The 27,767-nt window shown below is 43.3% G+C and overlaps 2 protein-coding genes across 3 annotated transcripts in view; one reads left to right on the top strand and one right to left on the bottom strand.

Annotated features, from left to right (window-relative positions):
* LOC118097013 (uncharacterized protein CXorf65 homolog) overlaps positions 1-3,934 on the top strand; it is a 14,681-nt gene extending 10,747 nt beyond the window's left edge. The window contains exon 8 of the transcript XR_015947135.1: positions 3,797-3,934. The gene's annotated coding sequence lies outside the window, so the exon portion shown is untranslated. The remainder of the gene's footprint in view (positions 1-3,796) is intronic.
* Positions 565-27,767, bottom strand: ATP12A (ATPase H+/K+ transporting non-gastric alpha2 subunit). 2 transcript variants are annotated; one of them, XM_035139387.3, is made up of 23 exons: positions 27,629-27,767; positions 23,802-23,942; positions 21,295-21,354; positions 20,373-20,576; positions 18,851-18,964; positions 17,932-18,066; positions 16,167-16,284; positions 14,706-14,974; positions 14,290-14,488; positions 14,060-14,169; positions 13,068-13,202; positions 11,973-12,165; positions 10,693-10,868; positions 10,107-10,243; positions 8,519-8,669; positions 7,183-7,351; positions 5,992-6,146; positions 5,584-5,707; positions 4,958-5,103; positions 3,901-4,034; positions 2,875-2,976; positions 1,756-1,847; positions 565-1,080 (listed from the first exon to the last, which is right to left on the bottom strand). In XM_035139387.3, the coding sequence occupies exons 1-23, from the start codon at positions 27,635-27,637 to the stop codon at positions 1,052-1,054; spliced, it is 3,102 nt and encodes a 1,033-aa protein (XP_034995278.1). In that variant the 5' UTR covers positions 27,638-27,767; the 3' UTR covers positions 565-1,051. The 2 variants fall into 2 exon arrangements, with proteins under 2 accessions (XP_034995278.1, XP_034995279.1); XM_035139388.3 differs by having other exon boundaries at positions 23,802-23,939.

Genomic DNA, 27,767 nt, shown 5'->3' with positions numbered 1-27,767 from the left:
GGATGGACTGGTTTGGCCATTTCCATAACAACTTAGTACGGAATGGCATTAAAGGCATTTGACTTAGGAGTTCCAAAAAATGTAACTCCTGGTAGCCTTACAGACACTGTTAGTCATGGCTCTTGCTTTTGCTTCAGAGACCTGCAGTGCCAAGTCTCAGATTGGAATGCTGCCTTTATTGTGGACAGCAATAAAAGCAGACCTTTTCGTCTTTAATATATCCTATTCACCACCTAATGGGGAATAAGCTCTTTGCATAGAAAAGGACAAGCTGTGTTCCTGCACATGATGCAGTTGTACTGATAACTATGTGTAGGGTTAGACAGCTGAGCATGAGACTCTCAATCTCAGGGTCGAGGGTTCGAGCCCCACATTGGGCAAAATTTCCCTGCATTGCTGGATGACTCTTGTGGTCCCTTCCAACTCTACAAATTATGAGATTCTGTGAAGCACCAGCATGGTGAGTAGCCATTTGTAGCCTTTTCCATTAAGAACAGGGAGGTGAGAAAGGTGGGATATATGTAATAATAAATAAATCAAGACCCGGACAGGACAAGCAGGAGCTTTTTTGTAAAAAGTTATTTTTATTATCAAATTGTGATTGTACAGCATAGACCTCAGCAACCCCACCTCTGGTCTGCACCAGCAGGCTCACAGTTGGGTTGCTGTAGGCGACATCGTATGAACAAAAATGCAACTTTTAAGAAACCTAGTGCAAGTCAGCGCCTTATATTATTGCTGCAACAAACGGGCGGTTTCTTTCATTTTATATACAAGAGGGTTTCCTTTCCTTCGGACAGTTGCACACTTTAAACAAGAAGGGGTTAGGTATTATAAAAATAGATAGCATTCAAGTTGGCAACCCAAGGGTACGCTTTTACAGTACAGTTTAGATCTGCTTCATATCTCCTCCTCTTCCTCCTCTCAATTCTGATGAGATTCCTTCGCAATTGGTTGATATTGCACAGGCAAGCACCTTCAAGCAGCCGCTGCCAGAAGAGACAACCAAGTTGCAGTCTCCAGCATGGAGAAACGAGTGGCGGAGACACTTTCAATAATACATATTTTTGTCCCACCAGCCTGTAACGGAAGGACAGGAGAGAGAGAAAAACACGTGTGAATTTTCCCTTTAGCTTTCTGTACACACACAATTCTCATGCCTCTCTGTTCTTCACCCAAACAAGCAAAAAGGCCTTATCAGAATCTGACACATCCCAGACAAACACAGACGCTCAAGGAGAGCGGTATGTTCTGGGAAGGGTGCGTGTGGATCACACCAAGGGCCAGACAGAAGTTCAGAGGGCCACATTTGCCTCCCCCCACCGACCTGGGGTTCTCCACCCCTGGCACCAATGCTGAAAGAGAAAGATCATGGGATGAGAGCTTTCCCCCTTCCTCCCACTCCTCCTCCTATGGGGGGCACAGAATGAAGGCATCCAGACCATGCATTGCCTTGCCTGGCCCAGTCTCCCGAATATATTGAGGGCAACTAGAAAAGTATGGTTTGAATGTTCTTGAAAATGGTACGGTTTCCTAGATCTCCATCAGTCTGCCAATCAATGTCCTCTTTCTTTCTTTCTCTTCTTTGAATTCTTTCCAAATCTGTACATTGCTGGTTAAAATGTGAATGAGGTCCTGCAGTAATTCATGAATCTAACTTGTGATTCATGTACTGCAAAGTGGAATTCCTAACCAGAGGGGACCTGCTACCTGCAGTAAATGGGTGTAGAAATTCTAAAGCGCTACGTTACTTACTTCCGGGATACCGTCTGATGAACAGTTTGCGGAATTCGTCGTAGACCCAGATCAAGATGGCAAAAGGAACAGCAACAAACCAATACTGAAACCTAGAAAGCAAAGTATTAGGCATCAGATATTGCTTTTAAAATACAGTCAGATCATTTATTGAAACATCTCTACCACAGCAATTGACATTGTGGCGTGGCTCAAGGATTTTGGACCCTTTTGCGGTCCTGATGTCCCTGGCATTGAGGTCAGTGCTTATGGCACCATGGGCAGAAGATTAAAACTCTCATCATGACCAAAAACTCTGCATATGTTTTTTAAGGAGCCCAAGACTAGGGCATGACTCAACTCTTATTTAGGACTTTATTCAGCTGACTTAGGCTTCCATCATATGGTCTCTGGAAGGCCATAACAGGGGCTATAGGAGACATCAGTTCTTAAGGGCTATCACAGATCTCTTTCTGAGTTTAGAGCAAGAGCTCTGGCCTCAGAGGCAGACATACAGAGCTGGGTCCTTCCCACCACCACGTCAACTTCCATAACCCTCACCCCTTTTGATTATATCAGAATTCATGACTAGGGCCAAACCAGGGCATGCTGAGGCAGTTAAGCCTCCCAGGCTCCTTAATTTGCCTCGAGTCCAAGGAGCAGTTAATCCACTTCAGGAGCTGGTACCCATTTATTTCCTTCCCCCAATAGGGGTGTGTTTTTAGGGGCTTGCAAAAGAGGAGTGCAAAAGTGTTCCTCTGCTCTCACTTCCACCTTGCTAGTGAGAGCCTAGCTGGGCAGTGGACAGAGCAAATATATCATCACCTTCCAAAGATATGCACCTTGAATGAATTTTATCCACCACCACCACCACCCCCATTCATGGTTTTGCTTCTTATTTCTTTTAGCCATGAGAGCTAAAGATAGAATAGAATTTTGATACAGATATCCTTCAACCCACAAGTCTTGGGGCTCTATTATTGGTATTATTGGAAGAAGAACACAGTAGGGTTGGTGTTCTTGTCTTAATAATACAGTCCCAAGATTTCTCTCTCTCTCTCTCTCTCTCTCTCTCTCTCTCTCTCTCACACACACACACACACACACACACACATCTTGCTGGATAGAAACTGAACTCACCGGAGGGGTGCAAAGTTTAAGGCATAAACACTTCCTAGACCATAGCAGAGAATTAGAGCAATTCCTATTTGGGAGAATATGCCAACCCAGATTACTTTGTTCCTATGAAGGGGAAAGAATACATTCGGTGATTAAATGTTTTATATACAGTACTATGAACATGAACTCTCATTATTCATGACAATAGATTTTAACTTTTTGTCCTCACCTATGTCTATAATAGTACAGATTATCTTAATGCAAAAGTGCCGTGTCAGATGTGGAGTGTGTGCCCTAGAAATGGGTGTAAAAAAAGAATAATCCAGGCCTTTGATGTGTGAAACCTGAGTTGCCTGGTTTATCTTCTCTGATCACCCAGTTTTACAACCTTGCTACTGGATCTATTTTTCCATTGTGATATTTACACTTTAGCAACCACCAAAATCATTTTCTCTCCAGCTTCTTCAGTTTAGGAAGCTAAATTGTTCCCCTTTTTAGGTTCAGCTCAAACGTTTGTCTCTCCTGACTTTATCACTGTGAGGTCATTGAACAGGTATTGGGTACCCATAATGAGTTTCATCATGAGTTGCCTTCAGTTCTTATTGGTTTTGTAGCAATTTGTGTAGCAAACATGTTCTTGGAAAGATAACGTGTGGAAGAAGAAAAATAAAAGCTTCCCCCTGACCCTAATTCTGTTGTAACCTTTTCTCGGCATCAGACAAAATGAGCCAAAATGAGAGCATGTGTGTCTAACTAAATCAATTAAGACTTAAAAAAAAATGATGTAGTGAAACGTTTAGAGGTTGTTGGTCACAAAAAAACAGAAGGGGATGTACGTAGATGCATCTTAGTCTCTCATTTACTTATCTATCCTAAATTCCAACTTCCCTTTTTCCAAAAGGATAATCCCATTAATTTGACTACTGGTTCTTTTTATCCATAGCTCTACTGAATGGCTACCGGAGGAAGAGTACAGTGGTCAGTAACAAAGGAAAGAGGTGGAGATTTGTTCCAAAGTCATCTTATCATCTGAGACTCCAGTTATACCTGAAAAGCCCTTGCTGGAAAATGGAATTCCGCCGTGTCTTCCTGATGATCAGATCTGCCACTTGCTCAATGGTGATACTGACAAAGAAGGCCGTGTAGCCATGGTACTCCAAAATTTGCCGTTGGGAGAATGTCTGCAGAAGAACAATAAATTTGGGGGTGGGGGTAGGGAGAGATATCTGTGTTAAGTAAGTGATAGATAAACTGTGAGCCACCAAGCTGAATACATCCCTCAAGCCATGCTTGATAGAAAAAGGCTTGACAGCCTTCCCTTTTGAAGTTCAGGCAGATAGCAAAACCAGGATCTTTTTCGAAAATTCTGCAGGTCTGCTAATTCTGCTTTAAAGCAGTTTTAACAAACATTATAAAGGTGTTTTTAAAAAATGAAAGAAAGCAAATAGCATGCAACAGTAAGGCTATATATGTATATAAATTAGGAGGTGGCTCCATTTGCCCTATTGCAACAAAGTCATGTGTTCAGAACTGTGGGCCTAATTTTACAGAACTCCCAGGTGAAGTCAAACAGCTCTGCTGAACTTCTGGTGCCTATTGAGTACATTTTATTATTCCAGCAGGCATTTTAACTGAAATCTGGTTTTGGAATTTTAACCGACTTTCACCATTTTGCATTGTGGTTTTTTTTTATTATTATTATTATTATTTAGAAAACTTTATTATGTACAGTCAATACAATAAAATGAGTACTGCATCTCTAATAGTTACATTGTTCTTATTCCGTTCTCACCCATTTTGCATTGTGGTTTTTCTGCACCACTTAGAGATGTTTGTAGTTATGTGGTATATAAGTGGTTTAAATTAAATTAGATAAAGAGTATTTGGTGTCAGCTCCATGTTCTGGGGGGCCCTTGCCCAAAACACCCCCATGACCCCATTCCCTTAGTGAATCTATCTCATCATTGGAGCAAGACGACCAGGGGGTTCTGGTCAGAGGACTCCCTGTTGGGTTGTGTGGGTTCTTGGCGCATGCCCAACTATGGTGGCCCTTGGTGTCAGTCCTTCTAAGTTTGAACTGGTGTCTTCAGTGAAATTGCCTTACCCATTCCTGTCCATAGCTGTCTTCCAAGTCATTTATAAATGGATCTTCCCAGTCGGTTCGGATATGGAGCAGTGTGTGAGGTAGCCAGCCCTGCTGAGCATAAACTGTGAAGTAGGTCAGAAAGGCCCCAATGGTCTGCACAAGCCCTAAAAGAAAAGAAGACAGTTTGAGGGGGGAGCAGAGTTTGTAGGAGATTTAAAAAACTGACAAAAACTAATGACTGAATGCATACAGTCATACCTCGGTTTGCGACCGCAATCTGTTCCGGGGAGCCGGTCACTCCCAAAATCGGTTGCTCCCGAATGCATGCCTCTGCGCATGCACGAAGCACCAATAGAGCGCTTCTGCGCACAGCACACACATGCTGTGCAGATCGCTTCTGCGCATCCAAGTGCCGCGGAACCCGGATGTAAACACTTCCGGGTCCGTGGTGGTCGGAAACCGAAGCGGTCGCAAACGGAGGCAGTCGCAAACCAAGGTATGACTGTATTACAATAGCTCTCCTGGAGACTTTTGCCTCTCTGTTAACAAAATAATGGATTTGCTCCAAGATAATATCAGAGATCAGCCATAAACTGATTCAAAACCCCTCCCCATTTACCACTTTTGCAAATTTCCCATCGTACCAATCTGCAAGTAGGAGTATGTGACAAGCTCCTGGTTGACCAGCCTATCCTTTTTCTTGTGTCGTGGCTTCCTTTTCATGATATCACTTTCTGCTTTTTCATATGCCAGTGAGACAGAAGGGATCTGTAGGAGAGAGAGGGAAAAGTCCCAATCAGTATCCTGTAAGATTCTAGGATTCATGTTTTCCGCTTTTGTTTTTGATTACGGAATATTGCACACAAAAAAGCAATTCATGCTCCCAGGAGAATCTAACAATCAAATAAGGAACACTTTGGTTAGGATTAAGGAACGCTTCTGTTAAACCTTCAGTTTCCTTCCCCAAAGCAAAGAGAGCAAGAGAGTAGGAAAGGAAAGGCAGTACAAATTGAACCCTGTAAATGTTTGTTCTCCAGATGTTAAGGACTCACAATGTCTGTGCCAAGGTCAATAAAAAGGATGGTGATGGTGCCTATGGGCAGTGGGATGCTGGCCATGATGTAAATCAGGAAAGGACAGAGCTCCGCAATGTTCTTGGTCAAGGTGTAGGCAATGGTTTTCTTCAGATTGTCAAAGATCAAGCGACCTGTAGGAGAGAAAGGGGAATAAGTCTGTCAGGTTTTGGTGAATGTGGCATGCAGTGCTGCAAAATATACTAAAGGAAAGGAGATATGCAGAGCTGCTTAATTTATCTGCTCCTACCATAAGATACCGGTATGGCTTATCAAGAACATAGTGCTGGAGTAAGGTAAAGGGACCCCTGACCATTAGGTCCAGTTGTGACCAACTCTGGGGTTGCGGCGCTCATCTTGTGTTATTGGCTGAGGGAGCCAGCATACAGCTTCCAGGTCATGTGGCCAGCATGACAAAGCTGCTTTTGGCGAACCAGAGCAGCGCACAGAAACGCTGTTTACTTTCCCACTGTAGTGGTACCTATTTATCTACTTGCACTTTGACGTGCTTTCGAACTGCTAGGCTGGCAAGAGCTGGGACCGAGCAAAGGGAGCTCACCCTGTTGTGGGGATTCGAACTGCCGACCTTCTGATTGGCAAGCCCTAGGCTCTGTGGTTTAACCCACAGCATTTCGTAGGACTGCCATTTCCTTTTCCCTGGCATCAGTTACAGCAAATGAGCCGGCTTTAAGATTAAATCAAACACTTAAATCATTGGCATTGGTAAAATAGGATTTCCATTTGAAAGGAGCCACAACAATAGTGAAGATTAGGTGGACTTCAGCTGTGGACACCTTGAGACACCCGTTCCACATATTGATAGTGGTGGTGGTGAAGAGCTCAAAGGACTACGGGGATGCTATGAAAAGTGGCCCAACAGCTTTCCAACGATCTGAACATTTCTGGGATTGAATCATTGCAGTACAAGCTGAGATAGGCTGAGAAGGTATGGGATCCAGAGGGGAATGGAGAACAAGTCTCATGTGTTGTGTAAAGATTGGTGTGAGGCTGCCTCTGTTTATGTTTGTATGCATAATCCTCTCCAGATTTGCAAAAACTGTCCCCAAGAGCATCCAAATTCGGCCAGTCACCTGGGCGTTCGTGTGATTCACCTCTCCCCGAACATACGCTGCTAGACTGTTAAGGCTACTTGTCAGAGCCTCATCTTACCTTCCTCCACTCCAGTAACGATAGAAGCAAAATTGTCATCCAGCAAGACCATGTCAGCGGCATTCTTTGCTGCATCAGAGCCAGCAATGCCCATAGCAATTCCTATGTCAGCTTTCTTCAGAGCTGGGGAATCATTGACACCATCTCCAGTCACGGCAACCACTGCGTCCTTGAGAACATAGGAACCACAGGAGGTTAGGGAAACTGTGTGCCCACAGCCCTGCCCTTGCTTCACTTCTGCTATATTGAACTTCCTAAATACAGTGTCGAGGTCTGTGTACGGTTACTCTGAACAATAATGTTGCTCTTTCAAAAACAACTTGATGGAAGGATCTGGGTGGGCAGCTCAGAAGGCACAACCATTCCAGCGACTGAGCAAAAATATAAATACTAGTTGCACAAGCATCCCTCTGACCTTGCCTTGTAAAGTTCTCTTATTCCTGCCTGTGTTGCTTCCAGGAATGAAGCCAGACGTCAGTTCCTATTCTGTCTTTTGTGAGAAATAGTGCCATTTCTTGTTGCAATTTGGTTGTGGATATTTGTACAGGGCAAAACTTCAACTGCCCAGACATCCGCAGCACAACCAATATATTCAGATAATCAAGGCTTATTTGCTTGCTTACATTATGCAGTCAAGACACGATTTTCAGCATTGGGAATTTCAGATAACCGAGAATTCAGATACTGCAAAATTTGCAGTATCAAGGGATCCCCTTCCCTTCAGCTCTTTTAATGCCAATCTGTTACTGTGGCATTTTGCTTCTTGCTAGCATAGATTGGATTTATGCAGATAGCTAAATATGCTGATTGGCCAAATCCATATCTGCTCGGTGAGATTTATGCAACCAAGTGTCCTTATTAGGAAAGGTCAGAGCATCTAAGTGTAAGGGAATTTAGAGTATTGTGAGCTGAATTAAGCAGAGAGAAAACCCGGAAAACCTGATTAAGGCAAATGCTGGGGATCTTGTTCTTGGGGGACTTAGTGCATTGAGACTGGTTATAAATAATACTGTGCCTAAGAGCTTATAGGCTCTGGTAACTAAATATAGAGCATGCATACAGCACACTTCCTTTTTTCTACTGTTCATCCTTTAGAGAGCTAAATATTACTTTGGATGTGGGTGTTAATGAATGGTAAAAAGGAGAATAAATATTTGTGCCTTTTAAATATAGGACTTTGTTTGTTTCCATGCAGGATTGAAACTAGGGAGCTGTATTTTCTATTTTTTTTGTTGTTATATATGTTTTCCACTGAGAAGTGTTCCAGGGCAAGATCATGCGGATGCAACCTGTTTCTACCAAAAGCACATCTTCTGTTCTCGCCAGAGTCACTCACCTGCCTTTGGCAGCCCTCCACGATAATTAGTTTCTGCTGGGGTGAAGTTCGGGCAAAGACTATCTCTGAATGGTTGCGCAGGATGTCGTCCAGCTGTTCTGAATTCATGTCTTTCAGCTCCATGCCATTAACTACAGCAGCTCTGGCATCGCTGTAAAAACCAGAGGCGATCTCAATTAAAGTTGCTGCAGCACCGAGTTCAAAAATGACATGCGTACGTATCTTACTAAATCTAAACTGGTGTGTTAGGGAACAGCGAAAAGCTCATTTATTCAAGTTAGAACACAGCATAGGAAGGAAACCTCACTCCTTGTTTCCTGAAAAATGAGATACAGTAGATGGCCACTGACTGACTGGTCTGGGAGCATTCAAATGTGATAAGTGGATAGATTGCTCTAAGTCTGGGATGGGGAACCTTTTCCAGCCTGAGGGCCACTTTCCCTTCTAGGCAACATCTCAGGAGCCACTTGCTAGTGGTGGGACAAAACGTGGGTGGAGCAGCAAGTGCCAATTTTACATTTGTATGGTAGGCTAACTTCTACATATTCACACACCCTTCTCTGCCCTCCATCCAAGCAAGAGGCATTACCAAACACATCCCAGACAGGCAAAAACACTCAATGGAGGTGCAAAGCCGGGCAGATGAGAGGCATAGTCCAGGGAGAGGGTGTGGGAAGGGTGGCTGGGAAGGGTGTGGTGTGTGGGTCTGGTCCTGAGGAGCACAGAGAGAGGCTTGAATGGCTGCGTTTGACCCTTAGGTCTAAGGCTCCCCACCATAGCTGCCAAGTCTCCCACTGAAAAATGCAGGATCAGCAGCGGCGCAGCACCGGAAGTCGCTTCTATGCATGCCTGGACATGCATAGAAGCAATTTCCGGTGCCCAGGCATGGGCAGAGCGGCACCTAAAATGGAGCCTCCCTGGCAGGTAGGAAATCCGGGATTTTTTTTCTATTTGGGATACCAGCGGGAAATGGATTAAAATCCGGGGGTTTCCCTGCGAAAAATGGGAGACTTGGCAGCTATGCTCCCCACCCCTGTTCTGAGTTATACCATCAACTGTGCATTAAAAATAGAGTAGCATGAGAACATGGGAAGAGCCTGCTGGATCAAGCATGTGACCTATCCAGTCCAGCATCCTGTTCTCACAGTGGCCAATCAGATTCCCCTAAGAAGCTCAAAAGTAGGACCAGGGCCGGCTCTAGGTAGACTCCCAGTGGCGCGGTGCGGACGGGCGCCCGGTCGGTAGGCGGGGCGCTGCGTGGAAAAGCCGCACGGAAACCATGCTGCGCCCTGCGAGGGCGGGGGCGCCGGAGCGATCTCTGCCCCTCAGTGCCAGGGCGCCCGACCTGCTCAAGACTGCCCTGAGTAGGACCTGAGCACAAGAGACCTGTCCTCCTCCTGTGGTTTCCAGCAACTGGTATTCGGAAGCATTGCTGCCTCCAGCTGTAGAGGCAGAGCATGGCCATTGTGACTAGCAGCCGTTGATAGCCTTTCCAGTTCTCTTTTAAAGCCATCCAAGTTGGCGACCACCACGGCCATAGGAACATAGTGTGACGTATTAAGACAGAGAGAGTCTATGCCATCCTTACCTTCTGTTCACCTGCTCCACGGGAATTTTGAGGCGCTGGGCAATGTCTTCCACTGTCTCGCTGTTGGCTGAAATGATGCCTACGCTTTTGGCAATGGCTTTGGCTGTGATTGGATGATCACCAGTGACCATGATCACCTGGAAAAATGGCCAAATAAGCAGGATTCATTATCAGAAGGAGCCAAATTAAAGATACAGCTTGTAGCATCTGCCATGGTTGTTTAACCACTCCAAAAACTGTGTGCATTGCAGGGGTTTGGACTAGATGACCCTTGGAGTCTCTTCCAGCTCTACAATTCTATGATCAGCAATGAAGAGATAGAAACATCTGAATGAAATATACCCACTGCTTGTACATAAAGATTTTGCATGGATATTCTCTTTCAGAAATGTATGCCTATATCTGCAAATGTGCATTGACATTGCATACATCCTTAATTTCTTTTTAACTTACTATACACTTGGGTGGGGCCTTTTTCAGCACGAACTTACTGGAAGTCTGTTCCGGCACCTCTCAGGTGGGTGCCATTGCCATTATAAGAGAACAAGGGAGGCGTTCATGGTGAGTTGGTTTTTGGAAAGCCTACCTTGATCCCTGCACTCCGACATTTGATGACAGCATCTGGCACAGTGGATCGAGGGGGGTCAATCATTGACAAGAGCCCCACAAAGCAAAGATTGGAAGTGGGGAAGTTCATGGAGTCAGTGTCAAATGGATAGGTGTCTGGAAATTCCTCCTCTGGCAGGTATAAGTGACAGAAGCCTAGAGTTGAAAATAATAACAGCAACAACAGAATAATTAAGCAGAGGAAGAAACCAGGGGGGGGGAGGACAAACCTTCCTAGGATAAATAACAGGTTTTATTAGGTCTAGTGACCATCATATGACCATTATCCTGTCTCTTTAAATAGATTGCCTCCTGTCAAAACAATGGGGGTTACTGAGGAGAAAGCAAGTTAAAGCCATTGTGTTTCCTAACTAGCTGTCTTATTTACTGTGTCATGGATAGCAGCTAACACAGGAATGCATATGAAAAGCCATTAATTATAATTTATAGTAGGAAGATGTATGGGTTCTAAGCTTTTACATTAGGAAGCAATCACCAGGAGGACAAATAGCAGGTTTAGTCCCTGTCCCATGGGTAGGCAAACTAAGGCCCAGGGGGGCCGGATGCAGCCCAATTGCCTCCGAAATCCAGCCCGTGGACGGGTCTGGGAATCAGAGTGTTTTTACATGAGTAGAATGTGCCCTGCTGAAAAAGTTTGCTGACCCCTGCCCTACCCTGTCACCCTGTCAGGCATGGCCAAAGTCCGTTTCGGGGGACCAATCAATCCAGCCTGCCGGTCGGTTTAATCTGGCCCCTGTAGCAGTTTATTTCCTGGGGTGAAATCTTTAAAAAAAGAAAAGCTCAACAACTTTGGTCGGCCCTCACGGCCCTTCACTTCATCAAATCTGGCCCTCTTTGAAAAAAGTTTGGACACCACTGCCTGCAGATCAGGCATCCCCAAACTGCGGTCCTCCAGATGTTTTGGCCTACAACTCCCATGATCCCTAGCTAACAGGACCAGTGTTCAGGGATGATGGGAATTGTAGTCCAAAACATCTGGAGGGCCAAAGTTTGGACACCACTGCCTGTAGATCAAATTCAAGAAAATGCACCAAGCCAACCACAGTTTCTATCACTTCCCGTGCTCATTTAATGCCACCAAGCATCATTTAATGCCACCAAGCAGAATGGCCAAAGAGCTGGGGTGACTTCCCTAGTATCACTGTAGCTCCCCCCCCCCCCCGCCTTGGATTGTTGCACTTAACCCTTTGCCTGCTGCATTGCTCTCTGCACATGTTGTTTTGCAAGTGTTCAGCTCACCTAGGACTCTCTCCCCCATGCCTCCCAGTGCCATGTAAGCTGTCTGGAATGCCTCTTTTCTCTCTTCATCCAGGGGCTCCTCTTTTCCATTAATCATGATGGTGCTGCACTTCTCCAGAATCCTTTCGGGTGCCCCTTTCATCACCAGCAGGAAGCGTTTATCATTGGGGTCATCAGTCTCATGGATGGAAAGCTTGAATGAAATGCAAATGCAAACGTTGAAACAAGTGCCTGGATCTTTTGATCTTAATGCTCCCAGAGGAGGAATGGCATGGGGGGATGCAATGATCTGATAACCAAAGGTGGCTGACAGATACAATTCTAGACTGTGTTCACATGGCCATTTATTCTGTTTTCCTGACATTTCCCTTACTGGTAATCTCTGCTGTATATTTGAGCTTTCACACAACATAAAAGCCACTTCCAGAAAAAAAACAGTGGAATATAGCACTAGTTTCGTGCTCAACTTCATGTTATATCCAAATTATTATTTTTCTGGAAGCATTTAACATAGCAATGAGTGCTAAACTTGAGCTATATTCTGCTATATTTCTGGAAACGCTTTTATGTCGTGAAAGCTCAAACATAATGCAGAAATCAACAGTTAAGGAAACATCAGGAAAATGAAATAAACTCCCATATGAATTTAGCCCTAGTCTATGACAACCTTCCTGAGTTAAATATTCTATCAAGCTTTAAACTACAATTGTTTATATATGCCCCATCTTCACAATGGAATCTTTTCATTTGATTTCCATCTTCACAATGTTGCATATGTTCAAGGCAGTTGTTATTTCTGCTGTGTAGAATAGCAATCACAAAAAACCACTCCAGAAGAACAAGAGATTTTGTGCTGATTAGCCTCTGGGATTGCCACTGGAGTTTACATCTTACTTTCAAACATACACTGAATTATGTGAAATTAATAACACACTTCTACTTGAGTATTGCAGTAATGCGTTTTTTCCACCACAGACACAAATTCATCAGACTGGTCCTTCCAGTTTTCAGGTTTTATCTTGATAGCTCACGGGGCACAACATTTTCTCTTAACAGCTCTTAAGAGATCAGTCTCTTCTCAGACATACAACTTACCTGGAACTTGTTAGTAGAATTAAAGGGAATCTCAGTCACTTTCCTATTTCTTTTTCGGATGTCCATTATATTGCCCATAACAACTTCAGAGAACTTCAGCAGAGCTGTTTCTGAGGCGTCTCCAACCACGATTCTCTGGGGGGGGGTCATTTTTGAAAATTCAGTTCAGCAAAAGTGTCGCTCAGTTAATGTGCATTCAACTAACCAATGGACATTACTTAGGTCACTTTGTGTTATATAGCTTGCTCCTCTGATTGCATCCTGTAGCATTGTAGCAAAGTACTATCGTACTTTGAACAATAATTGGGCAAGATTGCTATAATCATCCTTCTCCTCGGGGACTCATGCATGCAAATAAAAGCTAAGATTCTTGAGAATCTCAGGAGAGAGTGAGTTAGTGGCTGTAATCCATGAGAGATCTATAGCTGTAATGTATTCTAAATTGTCTCCTAATATTGTTGTTATAGTAGAGAAATTTCTGATTGTTTTTATGAATCTTCTTGAGCAATATGACACTAAGTATTTATTTTCTTGTGGTAAAACTGATGGTTGTGAGTAAAATAAAATAACTTGATCGTTGAGTCCTCATGCTCTACCTGTAGATTATTTATCTCAACAAATGCATTGTATGAGAATTCTCATCTTGGACCTTTGACTGGAGTATGAACTGATTTTAAAATAGAGAAAAAGCTTTTGATCCAGCTGTTTACATTATTAAAATCACACATAAAGAATGAGAGTGCAATGTGGTATGTTTGCTTGGACCGAAGGCCTGTTTATTGCTTGTAAATTCAATGCCTGAAAGTCCTTGTGCTAGCCTGTTTTCTCCCAATAGTGGTGTCACCATACCTATTTCTGTCACTTTAGAAGGAAACAGGGCAGGGCAGGTGCTATATGCAACTTACAATAAAACATCTGTTTCCAGATGAAAACCCTGGAAACCCATCAGACAATCCTCTTAAGAAAGCAGCTCTCATTAAAGTAGTAAATACCTTCATGATAGGTTCACTGTCCTGTCCTGGTCTGAATTCTGCCCGATTGCAAAGGGCTACAATCCTTGACAACGCCGTCCATGTGCCAGATGTTTGGTCAAAAGTCTGGGCTGGAAAGAAAGTGGTAAAAATTATATAATGTTTCGGAAGACAGCTGCTCCACATTCTAAAATAGGAAGCAACCATGTTGTTACTCTTCCCATTCCAAAGCCTCTTGACTGATTATTTACTTGTTTGATTTTCACTGGTGTCAGCGGAGAAGATCTCATTGTCAAACCAAAGGTGGGCAACTGTCATCCTGTTCTGTGTAAGGGTCCCGGTCTTGTCAGAACAGATGACGGAGGTAGAACCCAGTGTCTCAACAGCTTCCAGGTTCTTTACCAGACAATTCTTCTTTGCCATTCTCTTCGCAGTTAGGGACAAAGCTACCTAAAAATGTGGGGGAAAGCACAGCACTTTAAAGTCACTCTCCACCATTATTCCAACAGATAGTGCCAGCCTTGCCCATTAATAATTATGCACCCCTTTTTAATAATGTGTTGGAGATGTAGAGGTCCTATGCATCCCGTTTTCAGTAGCATGTACTGTCGTGAATTGTTATGCATGAGTACAAAGATACTGGTGGCTGTTGTGAGCCAGTACTTACAGTGACTGTGGCTAGCAGCCCCTCGGGCACGTTGGCTACAATAATGCCAATGAGGAAGATGATGGCCTTCATGACAGTGTACTTCATGGAGACGGAAATGATGAAGAAAATCACCCCTATGGATATAGCGACAGCAGCCACAATATGGACAAAGTGCTCTATCTCAATAGCAATAGGCGTCTTCTCATTCCCAACACCAGAGGCCAGAGAAGCAATACGTCCAATGATGGTGTTGTCACCTGTGTTGATGACCATGCCAGTAGCAGTTCCTAAGGAGAAGTAAAATATTGATTATCAACAAACAAAATAAGTTTTATTCATTTGAACACCAATGCCATTTTTTAAAAAAACAAACCAAAATTTAATTGTATTCCCCAAACTTTCCAATTAATACTCCTGACTCTTTTTGATAATCCCCTCTTCTACTCTCCTTGGTGTCTTATTTCAATCAAAATTATAGCTTTTTTCTTTGGGCAGGTCAAATGCTGCTTGGATTTCCGACTAAAGAAGACAATGTGGGCATATGTGTGTGTGTCATATTTTAAAATAAAATAATTGACTTGAATCCAAAATTTCTTTCCATGAACAGTTTACGTTATTGGAGAAGGGCTTTCCCACCTCACCAATCCCTCTGCAGAGAATTTCCTTTAGGAGACCAGGATATGATTGGTGTAGGATATGGTTGTGGGGGTTGCATTGCAGATGTGAATGGACAAGCCAATGTTAGGACCCAAGACAATGTTTTTATGTTTTACACCAGCTCCACATAACTGCATATTTGGAGGGTAATGTTAGGGCACCATCAATGTACACAGTTCTTTCCAGGATGTCAACCTGAACTTGCTCCCTTCCCCAGAAATCTTACAATCTAAAATTTAACAAATGGGGAGCCAAGAAAGGTAAGTCAAGAAAACTGTCTTAATAGGGTATGCTCATCCTTTGCATTAGGGACCCAGGTGGCGCTGTGGGTTAAACCACAGAGTCTAGGGCTTGCTGATCAGAAGGTCGGCGGTTCGAATCCCTGCAACGGGGTGAGCTCCCGTTGCTCGGTCCCAGCTCCTGCCCACCTAGCAGTTCGAAAGCACATGAAAATGCAAGTAGATAAATAGGGACCGCTCTGGCTGGAAGGTAAACGGCATTTCTGTGCGCTGATCTGGTTCGCCAGAAGCAACTTAGTTATGCTGGCCACATGACCCGGAAGCTGGCTCCCTCGGCATATAGAGCGAGATGAGCGCCGCAACCCCAGAGTCAGACACAACTGGACCTGATGGTCAGGGGCCCCTTTACCTTTATCCTTTGCATTATACACAATTAGGCTTAGTTTCAGAAGGAGATGAGGACTAAACGGTAGAATATCAGAAGGAATGAGAAAATATTGATGTTAACTACTGCTGCAGTAGCTTTTTTCATAGGCACAAAATATGTGGAATTTGGATGGAATGGCACCACTGAAATACGTACCTTCCAAGCAGGTTGTGGAATAGAAAGCAATGTTTTTGGTCTCCAGTGGGTTTTCATGAGTGTATTCACAGGAACGAGATTGTGGCTCTGACTCTCCAGTGAGGGAAGAATTATCCACCTGTGGATCAGTCACAAACATTCACATTATCACATTATTATTACTGTAGTAAAAAATAATAATAATAGTGGTAGTGTCCAAGGCTATCATCACAGCAAAGGCAACAGGGACACTTATGATGACTGAATCACTGATGGAGTTCAACTGCAACAAGTCACTTAAAGACTTGCTGGTGAGGAAGCTGTGCCCCTCCAGATGCTGAACTACAACTCCCATGCTGGCCGTCCCTACCCCTTTGTTCTGGGACTCATGCAGGATCTCACCCATGATACTTTTTTATCATGAGGATGAATATGCAAATTATTAATCCATAGACAATTTGCATCCATAAAGAACAGGCTGATTTTAGGTTTATCGACCTCGTAAGAAATCCCAGATGTGTTTGCGTGTCAAGGTACCAAGACACCCCCCCCCCCAATAAGTCACACATCACTCAGAATTTAAGTTTAAGGTTTTTGGCATTAATTTGGCCACAACTTTATTTAAATACAACTAAATGTGGGTGGTTGCTTAGGCATTGGTTCCCGCCATCTGTCCCCCGCCTGGGACAGATCTGACTCCCGCTAGCGAACTAGGGAAGCCAGTATAGGTGAGCACCCTCTGAGAGAGGACGGGGCAGGGAACCACGCCCTTCACCTCTCCCTCAGATGCTCCCTGAGGCTCATGCGCAGTCCCAGCCCCTACCGGGGTTACGGACAAACATGTGGAGCCCCAGGATTCCTTTAACGGAATACCCCTAAAGGCAGCAGCAATTTTGAGGGGCAGGCCCAGCCAAATCCTTACCCCTCCCCATCCAATTTGAACCAGTGCCTAACCGCAACCTTACAAGTTGTGACAAACGCAGTAGGCAAAAACCACAGGGCACCAGCCAATCAGCCAAGTGGACAAAATTCCTACCAGGCCCCTGCTCCAAAACAGGTGACCCCATGACGGGCATAGCAATGTCCAGTGCAAAGCACCCCTAAATAAAGGGAGGGAGGGCGGGAGATCCGTTGTAAGCAGCAAAAGTGAAACGCAAACTGCTTCCTAAGAATTTATACTGCTATGGCTGTCAATCAAATCACTTGCAACATAACAATTACTCCAGCAACAGCAAAACCCACCAATCACTCATGTGGCCATCCAAACTGACCCGCCCAACAACCCAGGGATGTCTTGTTAAACCTTCTGCAACCCGAGCTCTCCTTAAGGGGAGAACTCGCTTTGCCACACATCCTATTCACCTAACATTGTTAGATTAATGTGTATTCACTGCAAAATGGGGACAAAAGCATTATGCAGCAGCTTTTCCCGCCGTCCCCCCTTTAATTTATTCTGCCTGGGATTGACTGACTGACATGAAACAAAACCAAACTTTAAGTAAATGATGATGCTGTTATCACAACCATTGCAAGATTGCGTAAATAACCCATACAACAAGCAGTGATTATTTCCATAATTTTAACGATCAAGCTCTTGGTGGGAGGACAATTTCTCATAAAAGTTCAAAAGGAGTGTCTAATTTTAGACTCGTTTTCAATTAGCTGTTGTGTTATCCTTTCTTTGAACATATGATCATGCCTCTTCATGTCCTTGATCTGTAGAAAGAGGCTGGGTTTTCTCTTTCTCTTTTCTTTGGCTCAAAACTGGGTTTTGTTTTGTTCCTACCTTACAGCCCTGACTGGTGATGATCCGGATGTCAGCTGGTATCCTATCTCCACCTTTGATTTCCACAATGTCGCCCACTACCAGTTCTTCTGCCGAAATCTCTTTTTTCTCTGCATCTCTGAGGACAAGGGCTCGCTGGTAAGGGAAAAACAAAATGAAACAGATAAAGTCGGGTGGAAATGATTCTTGGACTGATTATTGTACACATGCAATTGCCAGAATATATTCAGCTACTTGGAGATCTGCATACAGTAACTATGGGCAGGATTCAATTAAACAATTGTGCTAGCAGGAGCCAGCACATAGACTCCTCCAAATGCAATGGGGCTTCTCTCCCCACTTTGCCCCCCCCCAAAAAAAACAGCTGGGGGGAGGGTCTGGAGAACTTCCAGAGCAGTCCACAAGAGAAGGAGAGGGGAGATCCTTCCATTAGGCAACCTGAAATATTTGTGCTGACAACACGATAGGAAGAGTGAAGCCGGCTTCCAACCTATATGTCCTACTTTACAGTGAAGTCTACTGCATGGAAGACTATCCAGAAGACATTCCTTATTTGATGGGCTGTCTGATCTAAGTCAGGTTTGAAGATTAAATCTCCAAGAAGGAAGAGTGGAGCTTGACATTTAGAAGCTGAACAGCAGCAGGCTGGGCAGTCAAAGTCTTCGCCGCTATGCTGGTATTGTTTTCCCGTTAAAATTATGGTAATAATTTTCATCTATATGTATTTTATGGAAACCTGTGTCCTCTTTTGTCCCCCTTGTTGGGGCCATGCATTTCCTCTCTTTAAACAGTGTGGCCACCCTAATTCTACCATTTTTCCTGCACATTGGTATGTTCTCTAATATGGTGACAAATACTCTTTACAATGACTACCTGGTTTTTAAATATGTTGATATTCTGAGCACTACTGAAGACTCACCTGTGGGATCATTTTACCAAAGCTGGCCATGATGTTCGTGCTTTTAGCTTCTTGATAATAAGCAAACATCCCAGTGAGGACGACCACCAGCGCAAGGACCACTCCCAGGTAGAGCTGAATAGTGAAAAGATGGCTCAAGTTAGCTTAAAAACAACAACACTTTTACTATTTCCCACTTGATGCAAAATAATTTTGTAACTGCACTGAATAAACTGTGTGAATGAACTTGTTTAAACAGCAAGGAGAAGAGCAATACCTAGCATATTATCAGTGAAATGCCTTAGAGATTTATAGGCAAGACCTATTGCAAAATTATGAATTATGGTGCTGGAGGAGACTCTTGAGAGTCCCATGGACTGCAAGAAGATCAAACCTATCCATTCTTAAGGAAATCAGCGCTGAGTGCTCACTGGAAGGACAGATCGTGAAGCTGAGGCTCCAATACTTTGGCCACCTCATGAGAAGAATCCTTGGAAAAGACCCTGATGTTGGGAAAGATTGAGGGCACAAGGAGAAGGGGACGACAGAGGACGAGATGATTGGACAGTGTTCTCGAAGCCACCAACATGAGTCTGACCAAACTGCGGGAGGCAGTGGAAGACAGGCGTGTCATGTGACATCGACGCATGAGAGCAGGAACAGAAAAACAGGCTAGAATCCCAACTGTCATAACTGTAACTGCCTCAGCTGTCATTCTAGGGTTAACTGCCATAAGTGTAGCTGTCAACTGCCATTCTAGGCTTGACTCTCTGTTCCAGTTTGTGTAACCTGACAGTCATGAACATCTTTGCCTCTGTGTCTCTGTAACTGAGTCTGTGTTTGTGCCTGGCGTGCTTTGGTCCATGGGGTCACAAAGAGTCGGACACGACTAAATGACTAAACAACATTGCATAAACATACGGAGGAAACATATAGCTGAATGACAACAGGTGGTCTTCAGGGTCTGCACCAGGTCATTCAATTCTGACCAAGATACATTGGTTTAGAAATTGTGCTAAAACCATACAAATGCCAAAGATTATATAAGAATTTCAGACAGCTATTTAATCAGGAATGTGAAAGTGCGGTTTTTCTTAATTTTTGCAAACATTTTCCATTGGGACAGTCCCCTATCATTAGGTGGAATGAGGCTTAAGTGTCATGGAAGGGCGGTAAGTTGTTAGTTAATTTATTACGGTTTGTTTGGGGTTTTTTGTATTTATGCCCCACTTTTTTTCCCCCAAGGTGGCATATACATGGCTCTCTCTTTCTCCTCATTTAATCCCCACAGCAACCCTGTGAGATAGATTAGGACTGAGAGGAAGTGACTGGTCCAAGGTCACCCAATGAGCTTCATGGCTGAGTTAGCATTTGAACCAGGGTCTCCCAGGCCCGAGTCTGGCACTTGTAGGATTTCCGCCTCAGGTGCCAAAATTCCTTGAGTGGCCTTGGGTACCATGCTCCTTGACTTGGGGGTAGAGAGAACCACGGGTGACACCCATGAGAATTACACAACACACAATAAACCTGCAATAATACTGACGTTGTTAAATGCTCCGGCATCATGATGAAGATACTGAATCCCGAAAGCGATCCAGCAGAGTATAGCCCCAAGCCACAAGAGGATGGAAAACCCTCCTATCATCTGCTTGAGAAACTTGATGATTTCAGGAGTAGATTTAGGGGGAGTAAGTGCATTGGGGCCATCACGGGCCAGAACCTCTGCAGCTCTTGAGCTTGCAAGACCCTGTAGGAGAGACAAAGTGCATAGTTGGGATTAGGGATGGAGGGGGATCTTCTGCTCTGTCAACTTTTTGCAGCAGATCTGACACTCCCAAACATGCTTGTCGTTGGAAACACATTACACACTTCGCCAAGTTTTGCAATGCAGTTTTCCGTGTGCAGGATAGGGAGCAAAGAAATTTGGTTTTTGCATTGAAAGTGTGTATAAATGCAACATTTTTTTCAGAAAATAAAAAGCATCTGTGTACAAATTCAGACAAAATACAGAGTCTTTGTGTCTTTCTTTAAACACACACACACACACACACACACAATGGGCATTTGAATGAGTGCCAGCAGAACTGACATTATTAGGTTGTTCAGTTCATTCTTAATTTAAATTAGAAATCCTGAAAGAGCACAGCCTATGTTCAAAAGTGAATTTTAAGTCCCATAATTTATATAATAAAAAACTTGCCAAAATGGTTGATGTACCCAGCAGTCTAAATATTAAAGGCTACTTAAATTTATGCCCTGCTCCATCCTGAAGACTAAGACCAGATAATTACAGCTGATGGTTGCAATATACCACATGAAACATGCAACTGCACAAATACACTATTTGTGAAATAGCACACATACTGTTTTTAACACCATGCTTGGATTAAGTGAATTATAATGCTTGCTGCCTACTTATATGTGGGTGTGTTGTTGATGACTGCCTCTTGCCCATATTCACTTACTTTAGTGATGCTGGTGCCATATTTATCTTCTAGTTCTTCAATGCTGAGTTTGTGATCATCCTAAAGCAGCAAAAAAGAGAGAGAGATTAACAAGCTTTGCTTTTTTTAAAGAACAGCACGGGGCTTTCAGAAATTATATGCCACAATCAACATGCTCTGCTAAAGCTTTTTGAAACCCAGCAAATATTTTTTTCTAGTCCTTAAAACTCTTCAGCTTCATATGAAATTCTGCTGTGCTTTTTGCCCATGCAGCAACCTTTGAGTTCATGAGTTTTGCTTTAGGAAAAATTCAGTGGAAGCTAGCCGTACTGCTTGCTCAATATGAGCCGGCTGATAACTTGTCACTCTGCCTGTTCAGATGTATCAAGAGAAAAAGATCCATAGTTAATCTGTGATTTATTTATTTTTTTAGTACATACAGTACTTGTAAACCTATGTGAACCTGAAGAGGCATTGCATTTGAGGATAGTGGCCCCATTTGCATCTTTAAGGGGTGATATGATAGCCATGTTCAAATATATAAAAGGATGTCATATAGAGGAGGGAGAAAGGTTGTTTTCTGCTGCTCCAGAGAAGCGGACACGGAGCAATGGATTCAAACTACAAGAAAGAAGATTCCACCTAAACATTAGGAAGAACTTCCTGACAGTAAGAGCTGTTCGGCAGTGGAATTTGCTGCCAAGGAGTGTGGTGGAGCCTCCTTCTTTGGAGGTCTTTAAGCAGAGGCTTGAGAGGCATATGTCAAGAATGCTTTGATGGTGTTTCCTGCTTGGCGGGGGGTTGGACTGGATGGCCCTTGTGGTCTCTTCCAACTCTATGATTCTAAGATTTAACGCCATCCAGTTACCGGTAGTTGTGGAATGTAAGGGGAACCATTGGATTAGCAAGTCTGAAAGGATACCTTTTTATCTAAGCATCTCAAACAGCTGGTTGTACAATCTTTTCTTGGAAAGCACCGAACGAGAGCCACAGTTGTTGTTTTGTAGGCAGCTAGCTGAGTGCTCCTCCATTGTTTTTGCACAACGTAATGTGTCATGGGAATTAAGGAAGGCTTCTTAATAAAGCTAGCTATGACTTAACTGCGGGGCAAGTCATTGCTCAGTGCTAAAGCACATCATTCAGATTGCATGACTAATCCCTAAGATATGCAGAGATGAACTTAGAAAGCTGTCAGATCATTGGTTCATCTAGGTCAGTACAGTCTGCACTGACAAGCAGGGCTTCTCCCGGGTTTCAAGCCAGGAGACATTCCCAGCCCTACCAGGAGAAGCCGGGAATTGGGCTTGGGCTCTTTTGCATGCATAGCACATGCTCCATCGCTGAGCTATGGCCCTTCCCCCAAATGGCATTTAGCACCACTGGGGGGGGGGAACAAAGCTTACAAATCACAGCAGATGCTGCACTACAGGTACATAATCATACCTGCACACACACACACACACACACACACACACACACACACACACCTGTACTGCAGTGAAACTTACAGCATCTCATGGATTGACACCAGCACATTGAAAATATTTCACACAGGTATGTACTTATAATGGAAGAGCTTTGGCACTGGTGTGTCGGGAGCTAAGGGTCACGGTAAGAATCATGTATGCTGTTACTCAATTTGACATGGCCTTCACCCTCTTCTGATAAATAAGAGATTCAAAGCATCAGTATAAAAAGTCAGGAGAGCTGAAACCAAGAGCTGACATCTCTTCCGACTTGCTTCACTTTTCAAGCAAATGGTATTGCCCTTCTGATTAAATCTTGGGTGTAGCTTAACAAAACAGGACTTGGCATGAAGGAAGAAGAAAAGCAGAGATCCCACTGATAATTTCTCCATAGCAGAAGGAAGAGGAGGGATTGCACAGCTTTTTCAGAGACAAACAAGACAGTTCCTTGATTGACTGGCTGACTTGTTACATGTATTTGCGTTTACATAACTCCATGATGTTGTAGTGAGAAGGCCACTGTGCCCTTTCCTAATATGCAGATCTAACACGCATGCTGTCTGGGGAGGAAGGGGCTTTTGGCTGTTCTAGCTGAGTAGCCCATTCCTTGTCATGCTGATTCCTTTTTCTCATGGCCACTGTTCTTCTCCTTTTCAACATAGCTTCAGATCAAGTGAAGCAATAGCTGAGTGGATCCCTAAAACTCCAGGATCCTCCGGCTGGCTGGAGGTGGCAGCTTAATAAAAGAAGGGTAATGACCCACATTTGCCTACCTAATTGAAATGCAATTAGTCAGTGTTCATAAAATCAGAGTTGGAAGATTAAATGCACTACGGGAACACTGCTGGTAGTGCAATACAAAACAGTGTGCCTTTGTTGGCCATTGGAGCATGTATTATTTAACGGTAATTAAATGATTTTCCATTCAAGACTGAAAGATCTGCACTACAATCTGTCCCAATTTCCCCAAGAAAACTATGGTTTAGGACTTTGGTTTCAGCCTATCTGCTCTGTCCCAGGACAACTTAACAAGGAAGCATGGAGAAGCTTGAAGTCACTTACCAAGTCCAACTCTTTTTTCAGGTCATCGGTGGTGTTCTTTTTCTTCTTCCCTTTCAAATCTTTGTACTTTTCATCTCCTTTGTCCACTTTTTCCAAATCCTTTTCTCCATTGATCTCAACAGAGTAGATGTCAAGCTTCTTCTGAAATGAGCAGAGATGGGTTGGGTTAGCATTATGGATTTGTCATAAGGGGGCAGCAGAAATACCCAACCGACAGGGAGCAGAGTAAGTGGTACAATTCCACTACAGTGTTTCAACCTCCCTTCTGATTTAACATGGAGCATTTATAAAATTAATTCTGGGATGTGCAGTTAAGCTGAAACTTTTCACTGTCAGCCTTTTTATTATCTGCCTTTCTGATATGTGCTAGTGAACATTTGATGAAATATAGTGCATGCACTCAGATGAGCCCCACTGGGTGCATCAATATGATTTTTGGCGCTATGTTTTATCAATGCATACATCAGTAAGCTAGGGGGGGGAAGAAAAAGTAAGAACAAAGGTTAGGAAATAAAAGCTGTGGCAAGCCATGCATATGTTCAGAAATCAAAATGGAATTGTGGTACATTCCTATGACATTGGTGCCTCTCTGAAGAAAAGACCAGGTAATTTGGCTCCTTAATATCCAGAGAGTGTTTGGGACATGTTTTTTAATAATCTCAAAATTTCAGATTGTTGCTTTCTAACTGATATTCCCATTAGTTCCCAGTAAGCTAACCATCAGTGCCGCATGCCTTCCTCCCTCTCAAATAAACACACACACAACCTTACAAATATCCTGCACAACCTGAAATAAGAAATAATCCGAATTGAAAAAGAAGTCATCTATATTAGAATTGAACTTATTCCACAAAGTCAATAAGCAATGCTTAATCATTTGGATATGTTTAACCATAAATAATGAGCAACATAAGATTTAACAATTATCATAATGCTGACCCCTATCTTGGTGAGAAATTTAGAGAGTCAGATTCCAGAGGGGATGCTTTGTTATGGTCCATGGGGTGACGAAGAGTCGGACACGACTAAACGACTAAACAACAACAAAGTAGAAAATGTCTATGACCAGTGTGCACATTATTGCCATATAATAGGTTTTTTTGGGGGGGGGTCACCTTCACCTACAGATGCCTTCCCTGGCACCCACAAGCTTCCCTTCTCTATCTGAAATCAGTCTTGAAAGAGGCCTGTATTGGTAGCCAATAGAATAGGCTGCAGTGTGTGTGCGTTGCCCACAACAGTTTCTCCAATTTCAATGAGTCCAACAAAGTTGGGAGTCCTGAGAACAGGAAAAGGAGGTGCAATGCTAACTTTCTTGTGAGTTTGATAAATTACTGCCCATTACATAATGTATGTACAGGATCCACTTTCATTTTAGTCGTTAGTAGATGACATTGTTGTTTCAAATCACAAATCTTGGCTACTTCTGAATATTACCTGAGTATTCCAGACAACTCGTGACTGAGCCATTGAGCCAACCCTTCTTGTCAATCTACACCAGCTATTGGTAGTTGCCCCACCAATTCTATTCTGCAATGGACGTTGCCCCACCCATTCAAATTAATTTGGATGTATAAATATGCCATTGTTCTCTGTTACCTCTTTTCCAATAGCTTGTCCTGCTCCAAAGACTGGCTTCCTGTTTTCATTTCAGCTCATCTACTTTTATATACATAGCTTTCCAGATCATAATTGACCCATAAACTGCATGCTGTTCTGTAGAATAGCCAGCTTATTGACTGACCCCATTCCTTAGCAGATTCTTTAAGGGTTACATTACTGAGTTTGTAAGGCATAGTCATACCTGGTGATTGAGGATCAGGTCATAGCTTGCTTATTGGCACAGACCTGAGCTTGGAACATGTGTGCACTTCAATGTTTTCAGATAACTTATTTAACATACTTTTAGTAACAATATTAAAATATAAATCAAACTGGTTTTTGTTTTCCCAAACCTATGTGTCTATCAGCTAGACTTGTCCTGATTGCTTTATAAACTTAGGGCCCACTCATACCTTGGCTTATTGTGCTTTGTGAGCCCCTCCCTCAATTCCCCCCTCATCCAAAGGGGAATTAAAGCAGACATAAGGAGGAGCTCACAAACCACATTAAACTGAGGTATGAAAAGGCCCTAATACTCAGGATTCTCCCAATCTGGTAGAGAATGACAGCAAGAATTACGCAAGTAATTCAATTTCTGCAAGTAAATTTATTTTGCTTGTTTTTGGGGGCATTCCAGAAACCAGCAAAAACATCGGTATCTGTTTATCCTTAACTGCCATCCTATTTCCATCATTTGAAAGTAATTTTCTGGTGCTGCTCCTTCCCAACCACTTGACTCTCATCTATTTCTGCTGCTTTCCATGTTGCCTGTGGAATAAAGTTTGCAAACATGCTGATTTTGGACAGCACCAGTTCTATGTTCTACAGCAGGCATCCCCAAACTGCGACCCTCCTCCAGATGTTTTGGCCTACAACTCCCATGATCCCTAGCTAAGAGGACCAGTGGTCAGGGAAGATGGGAATTGTAGTTCAAAAACATATTGAGGGCCGAGTTTGGGGATGCCTGTTCTACAGCTCCTGGTATATTGTGGGTGCCATTTTGATATTTAATCAGCAGAGGATAGAGCAGGCTTCCTCAGCCTCGGCCCTCCAGATGTTTTTGGCCTACAACTCCCATGATCCCTAGCTAGCAGGACCAGTGGGTCAGGGATGATGGGAATTGTAGTCTCAAAACATCTGGAGGGCCAAGTTCGAGGAAGCCTGGGATAGATGATCTTGTGCACTGTGGGATATTTCCCATTATTAAGGTGGGCTCTCTCTCTCTTTTGTAATTGATCAACTCAGCTGAATGGCCTTTTAAACCCTGTTTAGCATTTTAATCTCTGGAATAAGTCAATGAGGATTCTTTCAACTTGACACCTCAATAACATCTCTGATAGTTTGATTGTTGCTGGGGAAAACAAATCAGTTCAAGCACTCTTTGTTTTGGAATGTGACATGCAGCAGAATCATATAGATTTACTCAGAAGTAAGTCCTAGTGAGCTCAGGAAAAGGACCAAAGCATAGCTGTCAAGTTTTCCCTTTTCTCACGAGGAAGCCTATTCAGCATAAGGGAATTTCCCTTTTAAAAAGGGAGAACTTGACAGCTATGGACCAAAGCTCAACATCTGAACATGTGCTTTCCAGATCCCAGGGCCAATCCTTAATCCCTCCAGTTAAAAGAATCAGGTGATGTGAAATACATCTGTCCTGGAGAGCCACTTGAGCAAACAGGTGAACAGCTTGAGAACACCAGATTTTGTAGGGTTTCTGGCGCTAAACTGGTATCAGCAATCTGTGATGGAAATTCGCTAAGAATCCTGTGTATGTGTAGTAAATTACAAATACACACGAACCTGTTCCTCTCGTCCCATCCAATTATGAAGGTTAAAGTTTTACACAAAAATGCAGAAGAATTTAATCTCTTACATCTCCATATGAAATAACTTTTCTGTTTGCCACAGAACTAAGGCTGCAAGACTCACATCTACTCAGTCCTATTGAAAACCCAGATAAATGGGATTAGAATTGCAGCCTAAGGGTTGCCTCCAATGCTAGTTCTCCTCAAAATAGATTCATTGAAGTTAATGAGCCTATTAATTTCAATGAGTGAGGGGAACTCAGTTGGATACATCCCTGACCTTAACCAAGAAATTGTCTTCTTCTCTTCTTAAAAATTTCCCATGAGGACAGGCATATTTCAATTATTAGAAGCCAACTGCTCCCAGAACTGAAGAGAAGCCAGCTAAGGAATATCTGCTGTCTTTATCCCTTATTTACTCACCTTCCCCATTGTAGACTTCCTCTGTCTTTGACCTAGTGGAGCAATGGATGTCTCTCAGCCAAATAAATGTACCAAGTGAAGGCTCTAGGGTGAAAAGGTCAAGACCCAATGAGCTTTGAGAGGGAGCAATGCTGGAACA

The sequence above is a fragment of the Zootoca vivipara genome, chromosome 14, assembly GCF_965207765.1.
Source record: "Zootoca vivipara chromosome 14, rZooViv2.hap1.1, whole genome shotgun sequence".
Classification (NCBI taxonomy): Eukaryota; Metazoa; Chordata; class Lepidosauria; order Squamata; family Lacertidae; genus Zootoca; species Zootoca vivipara.
This window is presented reverse-complemented; position numbering and strand designations above follow the sequence as displayed.

What these genes read in the sequence shown, in the direction of transcription:
- ATP12A (XM_035139387.3), bottom strand. An exon ending in ATGCCGGAGCATTTAACAAC is followed by an intron (nt 18,965 to 20,372) that starts GTCAGTATTATT and finishes TTCACTATTCAG; the next exon opens with CTCTACCTGGGAGTGGTCCT. An exon ending in GGCTGCTAGCCACAGTCACT is followed by an intron (nt 14,489 to 14,705) that starts GTAAGTACTGGC and finishes CCACATTTTTAG; the next exon opens with GTAGCTTTGTCCCTAACTGC.